Below are 12,043 nucleotides of genomic sequence, written 5' to 3' on the forward strand. Positions count from 1 at the left end.
CAAATTCAACAGACCATTTATGATTTATCTACTATAGGTATATAAAAGATAAAAAAAAAAAAAAAAAATTAAAAAAATTTGACCCTGTGTGGATATTTCCCATTTTACAAGGATCCAGACTTTTTCTTTATAAAAGCTGAAGAAGAGGTAGAGATATACTTGGAGCACCCATGCAGTGTGTCAGGGCCACAGTAAAGCACTGAGATGAAGCAGACACCTTGACTGTTCAGACGATGACAATAAAATGTACCTGTATGGAGGCGGTGTGGTTCGGGATGCCTGAAGATATAGAAATGAGTACTGTAAGCAGAGGAGAGAAAACCATTAACATGTCAGCAGTGATCCAGGGTACTACAGCATACAAAGTCATCATCATAAAAAATATCAACATAATCACAGATTACTCCAAATTTCATTTTACATAGTTTTTGTTTACAATTATAAATTTTACATAGAATTTCAATTTTCTTTTTTCTCATCAAACCTTTAAAATTCATCAAGTAACCTGAAAATGGTATTGATGTTTAACAATAATATTATAAAATATTTCATTTACATCAATGAACAGCAAACAATAATGATTATATCTGAAAATTATTTTTATAAAAGATTCTGAAGAAAAAACACAATTTGTTAGTGAAATTTGTAAGAAAACGTGAAATATAAACAAGTATGTCAATGTATGCGTGTCAACACACTGGTAATAGTTTGAGTTAATTTTTGAAATTAGATAATAGTTAAATAGTCCAAAGTGGTTATATTTTCAAAGTATTAGTATTTAGAATCACTGCAGACATATGTCTATCAATGTCATCAAAATTACATATTCAATAGGCAATACACATCATCAAGTATTATAGTAATTCATGACATCATCAGTCTACAGCCTCACACTCACATTTACCTATCAATTAATTACGGATTTCTAACTGTTACAGTTCTATAATGATTTACGATGCATAGCCTTCATTTTATAATTTCAAAACAAGGCAATTGTATTTATTTCTTATTTACCATCAAACACATTCACCACATACTCAATTATCAATGTTTACCGAGATCGGACAAGGAATTTGTCTCATAACTCTAAATAACTGTTTTGGTTAGAGAGAAATATTCCCTTCTGTCCCCAGGACTTGTGTCTATATAGAGTTTAAACATTAATTACATATATTAGGAAGATATCTAAAAGGTAACATGGAAATTCTTTGACTTCCTTGAATGTGAAGTGAAGGTCTAAACAGTATATTTGTAAAGATACAAAAATCCAAAGAGTGCAAACTAAGCAATTTCAGCAAAATGTTAATCTACAATTAAATGGAACGTCAACCCAAAGTGAATCGAAAAATTGGAGGATTTATTTCTGTTTGGAAAAGTTATACTTCTATATAGCAAGTCTGTAACCTACCTCTAGTACTTACAACTAAAACCAAATAAAAATTTAACATCATCACACCTCCAAACTTAACAAATTTAAAAGTGAATAAAATACTAATTCTTATATATGCTGAATTAAACATAATCATCATATCAAGGTCTGGCAGATAACTTAAAACATTTTCAGAAAATGATGCTTAGTACCTAATAAATAAACCAACATCAGGAAATGCCAGCGAAGCATTTACACAGCAGATGCATTCATATTGGTATGGAAATATGAATTTTGAAGAAGAAATTTGTACATGCTTTGTAAGTATCCACCAGATCTTTTTATTTTTTCTAAGATAAATGTAAATGATGTTGTATATGGAGGTACATTGTGTATATAAAATAAAATTGGACATAATAAACATGACACAGTGTGGTAGTCTCTTGGCAGATATCAATTATAACAGTTCCCCAGGAGGAACTTCTCCATACAGAGAGTATAACTTTTTAAACAAATAATCATTTTGATTACCAAACCAGAAAACATTTGTGAAACACAGATGTTCCTGCTCTCTCTTTGATGATAACGGAATGAAACACAAAGTTTAACCAAAACTTCAGGTGGTAGACATTGGCCTCAAATGGAAATTAAATTATAAACATTGAAGTTGTATTTTTTTTTTAATAATCTCCTTAACATCAATCTGGTTCCTCAGAAAAAATCAAAATCTTTAAAAGAATTTTTGACGTCTAATGGGAAAATAAAAACAGTCTTAACCAAAGTGTGACATATACATGGCAGGGTGAATGATATTACAGGGGGCATTAAAAGGAATACCTACCTTACTATATATCATTAATATACTGATTTACAAAAGTCTTCAAACCAGACTGAATGTGTCAACATGATAACAATATTGATCATGTTTCATTATTATACATTTATGTCTGGTGATTAAAGAGATGTTGACATTGAGTAAATAAAAATGAAAAAATAAAATAATAGTTTATAAAAACATTCACAGTCGGAGTATAGAGGTGTTATAGATTAGATTCTAGACTAGGTGATTGGTTATCAGGACCAGGAGTCCATACATACCAGCTATTACAGTGTTGATACACTCATACAGAAGGGACATGGCTGACGTGCTGAAACACAAAAATAATATTACTTCACTTCTACCTGATATCATCTGAAACACAGATATACCAATCACAAACATTCTACCTTAGTCTCCAACTATGTAGCAGAATACTACTGTTCACCGGTAAATTTCACAGGAGGCAAAACTTGGCAAGAAGATTAAAAGAAGGTCGGCCAGAGAATACAGGTAACGAAAGTGTACTAGTTAAGTTAACTATTACATGAAAAAGCAGAATGATTTGATTTCCAATCCAAAAAAACCCCAACGACTGGGAATTTTTCCATATATACAGTCCCAAAACCTATACAGCATATTGTATATTTACTAAGCTATCCATTGTTGAATGCTATGTTTATTTTAAGTAACAAGGTATCTGATAGAGTATTATCCATAATGGGAAATGTACCTTCCTTTACATTGTGACATCCTTATCACTGCCTCCAATGACCCGTGACATCCCACCTTGTCAGCAGTGTTTTGGGCCAGCACTCCATTATGCCACACTAATATTGGTAATTTTCTAATTCAATCAGTGTTACTGGTAATTTGATAAAGACGACCGAATTATCACAGAACCTGACCATACTGACCATACTGGAGCCATGCTATGTTGTCTACAGTACCTTTGAGATCAACCATCCAAAACATTACAGTACCTGTGAATAAGGTTGGTGAGGGGCTCTATAAGTTTCTTTCCAAGTCGAGGCTCTAGTGGGGTCAGTGCACTAAACTGAAATTTTAAACGACACATGAATAATTCTTCTACATGGTGTCATAAAATCATTGGTCATACTTTAAAATATCTGGCTATTAAACAATATTGAAAACACTTGTACTAAAAAATCACTCCTTAAATATAATTTATCATATGAAGACCTCGGATATATTTCCAGCCCGCTATTTTATCATTCTTGTGTTATTCCTTAATATATATGTAAATTAATTTTAAATACCTACTCAAGTTTCAATTCTACATGCAATTGACAGTAGGTGTATAAAACACACAAGTTACTTCCCTTTAAAATGCATATTAATTTATTTGTTTTGATTTAGCTTGAAGAGGTCATTATTACAACAGGGAGCAGAGTAAAATCAAATCTCCACTACCCTCCTCATTGGATGAAACACTCTTTCCTGCTGTGTGTTTGTAACCGATTTACAGACACACTCTTTAACTCAGCTTCAACCTCACATTCTAGAGATAACTGATTTCTTTTTGACAACAGATGGCTGTTATATTTTTTAGAAATTCAAAGTTAAATTTGAAATCAAGTTACATCATCGGATAGTATGGCTATTGAGTTTAGGGGAATATTCTGTTCCCAGTTTCTTCCTCAACGTTTTAGCTGACGTGTGGTTGGAGAACTTGGCCATCATCTAACACATCATCCTTATAGGTCTTAATAAAGTCCAAATAGTTGAAGGAGTATTTTGTCTTTGTTCAGAGTGTACTTCTATTTGAAAACTGTAGTTATAAGAATGTGAAAAAAATAATCTATTTCCTATTTTTCCCAAAAAATCTAATTTCTTTGATAATGGAAACAACATCTTTATTATTTTTTTTACAGAACTTGCTGAAACCTACGCTTTCCCATCTTGACTTTTTTTCTTCTAATTGGTTATTTCTGAACTACATTTTTGACCAACAAATGACCACCTAACATTACATTTGACCCCTCGTATTATGAGGTGACCCCTGATGTCACCTGTGAGACCCCTGGACATTTAATCTTTGACCCCTGACCTATAAAGTTGACCCCTAATCATTACCAATTTGATGATTTTGATGAGGACCCAGTTGTTCGTGGAGCTGGTCATCAGCTTGAAGAACAGAGGGGCTAGAGACAGGTAGTTCTTGGGGTTTTTCCTTGCCAACTCACAGATCACATTCACCGCAGCTGACTGGACACCTGTAATAGAGTCATCCCTGTCAAGTACGAGGTGGACACAACTTATCAATCCCAAATAAGTAGTATCTATTAACAAGACATTCATGCTAAAATCAACTTTGTCTTTCTTTATGAATAAAACAGAATATACCTTTGGAAGAAAACATAGTTCTATGAGAATTCACACCTGAAATCAAAAACACAATAATTAGAACTAGCCAAATGTAGATCTGTGTCTGGTAAAGCTAAGGAAGGTGATTTACAACACTGACCTGGGTCAGGATCCTCCAGTTTTTCCTTGAGTCGAGGAAAGGCAGGTCTGAGGGCCTCAGGGAACTGAAGGAACACCTTGTACATAATCAGTACTGCTTTCTTCCTCAGGTATGGCTTGGTTGACGTCATCTAGAGTAAGACATATGTACTTATCAATGACAGTAAAGAGTGGTGGACAACACCTTGTAAAAGATATGTGACCTTTAATTGTAGTAGAGTGAGACATGTGACCTATTACTGACAGTATAGCGAGAGATGTGACACATTACCGATGGCAGAGTGAGACATGTGACACATTACTGACAGTAGAGTGAGACATGTGACCTATTACTGACAGTAGAGTGAGACATGTGACACATTACTGACAGTAGAGTGAGACATGTGACACATTACTGACAGTAGAGTGAGACATGTGACACATTACTGACAGTAGTGAGACATGTGACACATTACTGACAGTAGAGTGAGACATGTGACCTATTACTGACAGTAGAGTGAGACATGTGACACATTACTGATAGTAGAGTGAGACATGTGACACATTACTGACAGTAGAGTGAGACATGTGACACATTACTGACAGTAGTGAGACATGTGACACATTACTGACAGTAGAGGAGACATGTGACACATTACTGACAGTAGAGTGAGACATGTGACACATTACTGACAGTAGAGTGAGACATGTGACACATTACTGACAGTAGAGTGAGACATGTGACACATTACTGACAGTAGAGTGAGACATGTGACACATTACTGACAGTAGTGAGACATGTGACACATTACTGACAGTAGAGGAGACATGTGACACATTACTGACAGTAGAGCGAGACATGTGACACATTACTGACAGTAGAGTGAGACATGTGACACATTACTGACAGTAGAGTGAGACATGTGACACATTACTGACAGTAGAGTGAGACATGTGACACATTACTGACAGTAGAGTGAGACATGTGACACATTACTGACAGTAGAGTGAGACATGTGACACATTACTGTCGGTAGTAGAGTGAGACATGTGACATTACTGACAGTAGAGTGAGACATGTGACACATTACTGACCGTAGAAATAAGTGGATGTCATCAGAAAGACCTTGTTTATTGTATGTAAGAACAGAAGTAGCACAGAAAGGATTGACCAGAGAACAGAAGTACAAAGAAAAGATTGATCCAGAGAAAATTAAATAAGGAGATTGGCTAAATGATATCTGATAAAGTTACTGCATACAAAGAAATTCACAGAAAAAATAACTGAATGACTGCATGGCAACTCAGAATTTTCAACAAAGAGGACTATCTCCTGTAAAAAGGTCAAAATAAAGTCATGTAAAAGGGAACAACTACACTTAAACAGGTAACTGTACTTCACATAAAGTTTGTAAAATGTCTCCAATGGAGGATGATGATTTATATAATTGTCAATCATGATGACGACTGATGAAATAAACAAAATGATGTTTTGATGAGGATGCTGATGGTGAAGTTCTACTCCTCTAACTTTGTTGTTGAGGTTAAATAGAAGAATGACATGTTTAGAATACACTATCACTATCATGAGTATACATACCAAGGTCATGAGGTCATTAGCGAGGTCACGAGCCAGGTCAGCAGATACAAAGCATGCCAGGCCGTTGAGTGCAACTCCAGCATCATACATGTTAGGGCTGATCAGATCCTGCAACATCAGTATAGGGTTAGGTGACTATATCTTATCACACTACCAGTGTAAATATTTATATTGTCACAGAGATAGTCCATTTACCTGTGTTAACTCTATAGGTAGCACATACAGAATATGAGAAATGCGTTAACAATGTTGACAAATAAACATTTCCAGTACACAGGCCTTAGATAAAACTACCAATCATATGCTATTATAATCCAATAGATGTACGGTTAACATCAATGATTTCCTATTCCATACTATTCTGGTCTTTCCATCATAGTGTTACAGTATTCAGGAACTAATCATGTCATGACATCAAATTAAAATTATAACGGAAATATCAAATGGATATCAAATCCAACAAAATAGATAATCTCTCAAAAGAATGAAATACATGGCTGACAAAACCAAAAGAACTTTTCTGTAACTTGACAATTTACCTTCCAGACCATGCTAGTTGTTAATATTAGTTCACCTGTACCCTCATGGATCAATTAGTATACATTGTGTATATCTTTATCCTCATGGAAACTTACCTTCCGGATCATGTTAGTCGTCAACATCAGTACATCTGTACCCTCATGGAAACTCTGCCCTGCAGCCAGGTAGCCTATCCGCTGTAATTACATATACATTAAAAGATGTGACTTACGGAAAACATCAGCTTTCATAGTCTTTTCTGAGGAATTCAATAACTCTTACAATCTGAATAAATCGTGGTATACAGCAGCTCGAATAGCCTGGATTTATTAATTGGTTTTTATGATTTTTTTTTTACATACATTTGTATTTTCATATCTAAACACTGCTACTTAGTCACTGAAACATTATTGATCCCTGCAGTGACACCTAAACTTTTGTACAATTCAAAGACTCCTTACCTTGAATGTGAACTTGGTGGAGCTCATCACCTCGATGATGTTGAAAGCGGACCAGCTGATGTCGTACCCACACATCTGGAGCTGTAGACATAGAACATGGAGATACATCTCGTTAAAACAATTTAAGTTACACATCTCCCCCAAAACATTTGAGCTATTCATCTCCTTAATACCATCAGAGCTGTATACATATCTTCTAAACACTGTAGCTGTACATCTCCCAAAATATCAGAGTTATACATCTCCCCCAAAACACTGGAGCTATTCCTCTCCTTAAAACCATCGGAGCTGTATACATATCCCCCAAACACTGGAGCTACACATATATACTATATGGACATTTGTTGTTCAACCATATATTTTTCACTCGAAATTATTAGGAATATACATCTATGGCAGACTATGCTGGTAATATTCACCCTAGCTTGGAGACCCAGAATGTTGTCTGCAAACATGCATTATGACCTATGGCAGTGGTCAGGTTCTTACGGTTTTCATAATGTTTCTTTATCAGAGGTCAACAACTGATCATGATTAACAGTTAGGTTTCACAATGACATTTCTGGTTTCACAATGACATTTCTGGGTTCACAATGACATTTCTGGTTTCACAATGACATTTCTCACTAACATGATGAGCGAGTCTCAGGAATTGTCTTTCTGTCTTAATAAACAGAGAGGTTTTGAGATACAGGAAAGGTCTCCTGATGAAATTTCTCATTATCAGGGAAAAGACCTATGAATTGATCAGATAACATGTTTTCAAGTGCAGTAAAAGTTTCTTCATGACATTTTTCACTAACATGGTGAGAGAGACTTGGGAATTGGCCAGGAATAAATGTAGTAAATATTTCTGCCATACACAAAGAGGTTTTCAGATACAGGGAAAGTTACACAGTGACAATTTTACTAACAGGGTGAGCAAGCCTGAGGAATTGGTCAGGAAGCAGGAAATTTTCTTGCCTTGCACATATGTACAGAGGTTTTCAGGTACAGGAAAAGTATCACAACAACATTTTTCGATAAGAGTGTGATAGAGACTTGGAAATTGGTCAGGGATTAAAGTATTAAAGATCTGTCTTACATAAAGAGGTTATCTGGTACAAGGATATTCTATTGTAGCCAAGTACAGTGTATATCAATCTAAAAGTGTCTGGCACTTGACATAGTACCTGTATATAGCAGTGACAAGTCAAAGGTCACTTATATATAAACCTTCTTAAAATCAATAACCATCAGAAGCTCCAGTACAGAAGCAAGCCAAGTTGAATCAATATTTATGCATATGTTCAACCCATCAGTTGATTGCTGTCAATGATATTGTTTGGGTACATCTGTAGATGAAACTTCCCAACAGATGAGGGACATAGCTATCTCTCTTGTTCATAACCTATAGCAGACACAATACAGGTATAATCTGATCTAAAACAACTATCCTCACTGTCCAGGTTATCAATTCTGTAACACGGAAGGAAATCAGAAACAAAACAAAGGGAAACTGCTATACACTGATACAAATGATTCACATGTACATGTAAATTGTAGACTTTGAACACATATGTGTATCACCCACTCACAACTTTGTGATAATAATAAAGGATGTAGGTGATTCTGAAATAAGAAAGCGTTTTGAATCTGAAAAAGCATGATAAAGTAATACAGGAGATTATGAACTGATACAGATAAAAAGGTTGGAGTACTGGTACATGATTATATGAGTACTGGTACATGATTATATGAGTACTGGTACCTGATTATATGAGTACTGGTACCTGATTATATGAGTACTGGTACCGATTATATAAGTACTGGTACCTGATTATTTGAGTACTGGTACCTGATTATATGAGTACTGGTACCTGTACAACCTATGAATAGTGACCAGTAACCATGGCAATCAAAGTTTTGGAATTTAAACAGCTGCATGCACATCTACACATGGCCATTTCTATTTGTGTGATGTGTCACTGGAATCGGCCCACCAGTTTAGGAGGAGTTGTCCAGACAAGGTGTGCAGGAACTAATCATGACATCAAATTAAAATTATAACGGAAATATCAAATGGATATCAAAATCCAACAAAATAGATAATCTCTCAAAAGAATGAAATACATGGCTGACAAAACCAAAAGAACTTTTCTGTAATTTGACAATTTACCTTCCAGGCCATGCTAGTTGTTAATATTAGTTCACCTGTACCCTCATGGATCAATTAGTATACATTGTGTATATCTTTATCCTCATGGAAACTTACCTTCCGGATCATGTTAGTCGTCAACATCAGTACATCTGTACCCTCATGGAAACTCTGCCCTGCAGCCAGGTAGCCTATCCTCTGTAATTACATATACATTAAAAGATGTGACTTACGGAAAACAACAGCTTTCATACTATAGTCTTTTTTGAGGAATTCAACAACTCTCACGATCTGAATAATTTGTGGTATACAGCAGCTCGAATAGATTAGCCTGGATTTATTAATTGGTTTTTATGATTTTTTTTTTTACATACATTTGTATTTTCATATCTAAACACTGCTACTTTGTCACTCAAACATTATTGATCCCTACAGTGACACCTAAACTTTTGTACAATTCAAAGACTCCTTATACCTTGAATGTGAACTTGGTGGAGCTCATCACCTCGATGATGTTGAAAGCGGACCAGCTGATGTCGTACCCACACATCTGGAGCTGTAGACATAGAACATGGAGATACATCTCGTTAAAACAATTTAAGTTACACATCTCCCCAAAAACATCAGTTACACATCTCCCCAAAAACATCAGTTACACATGTACATCTCCCCAAAAACATCAGTTACACATCTCCCCAAAAACATCAGTTACACATGTACATCTCCCTAAAAACATCAGTTACACATCTCCCCAAAACATCAGTTACACATCTCCCCCAAAACACTGGAGCTATTCCTCTCCTTAAAACCATCGGAGCTGTATACATATCCCCCAAACACTGGAGCTACACATATATACTATATGGACATTTGTTGTTCAACCAATAGTTTTCACTCAGAAAGTATTAGGATATAACAAATCTATGGCAGACTATGCTGGTAATATTCACCCTAGCTTGGAGACCCAGAAATGTTGTCTGCAAACATGCAATTATGACCTATGGCAGTGGTCAGGTTCTTACGGTTTTCATAATGTTTCTTATCAGAGGTCAACAACTGATCATGATTACCAGTTAGGTTTCAGCAATGACATTTCTGGTTTCACAATGACATTTCTGGGTTCACAATGACCATTTCTGGTTTCACAATGACATTTCTCACTAACATGATGAGCGAGTCTCAGGAATTGTCTTTCTGTCTTAATAAACAGAGAGGTTTTGAGATACAGGAAAGGTCTCCTGATGAAATTTCTCATTATCAGGGAAAAGACCTTTGAATTGATCAGATAACATGTTTTCAAGTGCAGTAAAAGTTTCTTCATGACATTTTTCACTAACATGGTGAGAGAGACTTGGGAATTGGCCAGGAATAAATGTAGTAAATATTTCTGCCATACACAAAGAGGTTTTCAGATACAGGGAAAGTTACACAGTGACAATTTTACTAACAGGGTGAGCAAGCCTCAGGAATTGGTCAGGAAGCAGGAAATTGTCTTGCCTCTCACACATGTACATATACATGTGCAGAGGTTTTCAGGTACAGGAAAAGTATCACAAGAACATTTTTCGATAAGAGTGTGATAGAGACTTGGAAATTGGTCAGGGTTTAAAGTATTAAAGATCTGTCTTACATAAAGAGGTTATCTGGTACAAGGATATTCTATTATAGCCAAGTACAGTGTATATCAATCTAAAAGTGTCTGGCACTTGACATAGTACCTGTATATAGCAGTGACAAGTCAAAGGTCACTTATATATAAACCTTCTTAAAATCAATAACCATCAGAAGCTCCAGTACAGAAGCAAGCCAAGTTGAATCAATATTTATGCATATGTTCAACCCATCAGTTGATTGCTGTCACTGATATTGTTTGGTTACACATCCGTAGATGAAACTTCCCAACAGATGAGGGACAAAGCTATCTCTCTTGTTCATAACCTATAGCAGACACAATACAGGTATAATCTGATATAAAACAACTATCCTCACTGTCCAGGTTATCAATTCTGTAACAGGGAAGGAAATCAGAAACAAAACAAAGGGCTATACACTGATACAAATGATTCACATGTACATGTAAATTGTAGACTTTGAACACATATGTGTATCACCCACTCACAACTTTGTGATAATAATAAAGGATGTAGGTGATTCTGAAATAAGAAAGCGTTTTGAATCTGAAAAAGCATGATAAAGTAATACAGGAGATTATGAACTGATACAGATAAAAAGGTTGGAGTACTGGTACCTGATTATATGAGTACTGGTACCTGATTATATGAGTACTGGTACCTGATTATATGAGTACTGGTACCTGATTATATGAGTACTGGTACCGATTATATAAGTACTGGTACCTGATTATTTGAGTACTGGTACCTGATTATATGAGTACTGGTACCTGTACAACCTATGAATAGTGACCAGTAACCATAGCAATCAAAGTTTTGGAATTTAAACAGCTGCATGCACATCTACACATGGTCGTTTCTATTTGTGTGATGTGTCACTGGAATCGGCCCACCAGTTTAGGAGGAGTTGTCCAGACAAGGTGTGCGTGTCTACAGACGGACGGATGGACAACTGGTGAAGGTTGCTTTCATGCCCCCAAATTAGACTAAGCAGAGGGCACAAATGTAAAGTCCTAGTCTACCACAAATTAGACTAAGCAGAG

At 35.6% G+C, this 12,043-nt stretch overlaps 1 protein-coding gene across 4 annotated transcripts in view; it reads right to left on the bottom strand.

Moving 5' to 3' along the window:
- Positions 1-12,043, bottom strand: part of LOC117325320 (AP-3 complex subunit delta-1-like) — a 56,302-nt gene that overhangs the window by 30,784 nt on the left and 13,475 nt on the right. For 2 of the 4 annotated variants that reach the window (XM_033881449.1, XM_033881450.1), the window contains exons 3-10: positions 9,845-9,925; positions 9,487-9,567; positions 6,253-6,360; positions 4,675-4,804; positions 4,284-4,423; positions 3,170-3,243; positions 2,468-2,517; positions 251-300 (exon numbers count right to left, since the gene is read on the bottom strand). In XM_033881449.1, the coding sequence (XP_033737340.1) occupies positions 251-300; positions 2,468-2,517; positions 3,170-3,243; positions 4,284-4,423; positions 4,675-4,804; positions 6,253-6,360; positions 9,487-9,567; positions 9,845-9,925 (714 nt within the window). Of the gene's footprint in view, positions 1-250; positions 301-2,467; positions 2,518-3,169; positions 3,244-4,283; positions 4,424-4,674; positions 4,805-6,252; positions 6,361-6,887; positions 6,969-7,232; positions 7,308-9,486; positions 9,568-9,844; positions 9,926-12,043 lie in introns of those variants that run through there. The other 2 variants (XM_033881451.1, XM_033881452.1) reach the window with 2 other exon arrangements.

This window comes from Pecten maximus, chromosome 4 (genome assembly GCF_902652985.1).
Source record: "Pecten maximus chromosome 4, xPecMax1.1, whole genome shotgun sequence".
NCBI lineage: Eukaryota > Metazoa > Mollusca > Bivalvia > Pectinida > Pectinidae > Pecten > Pecten maximus.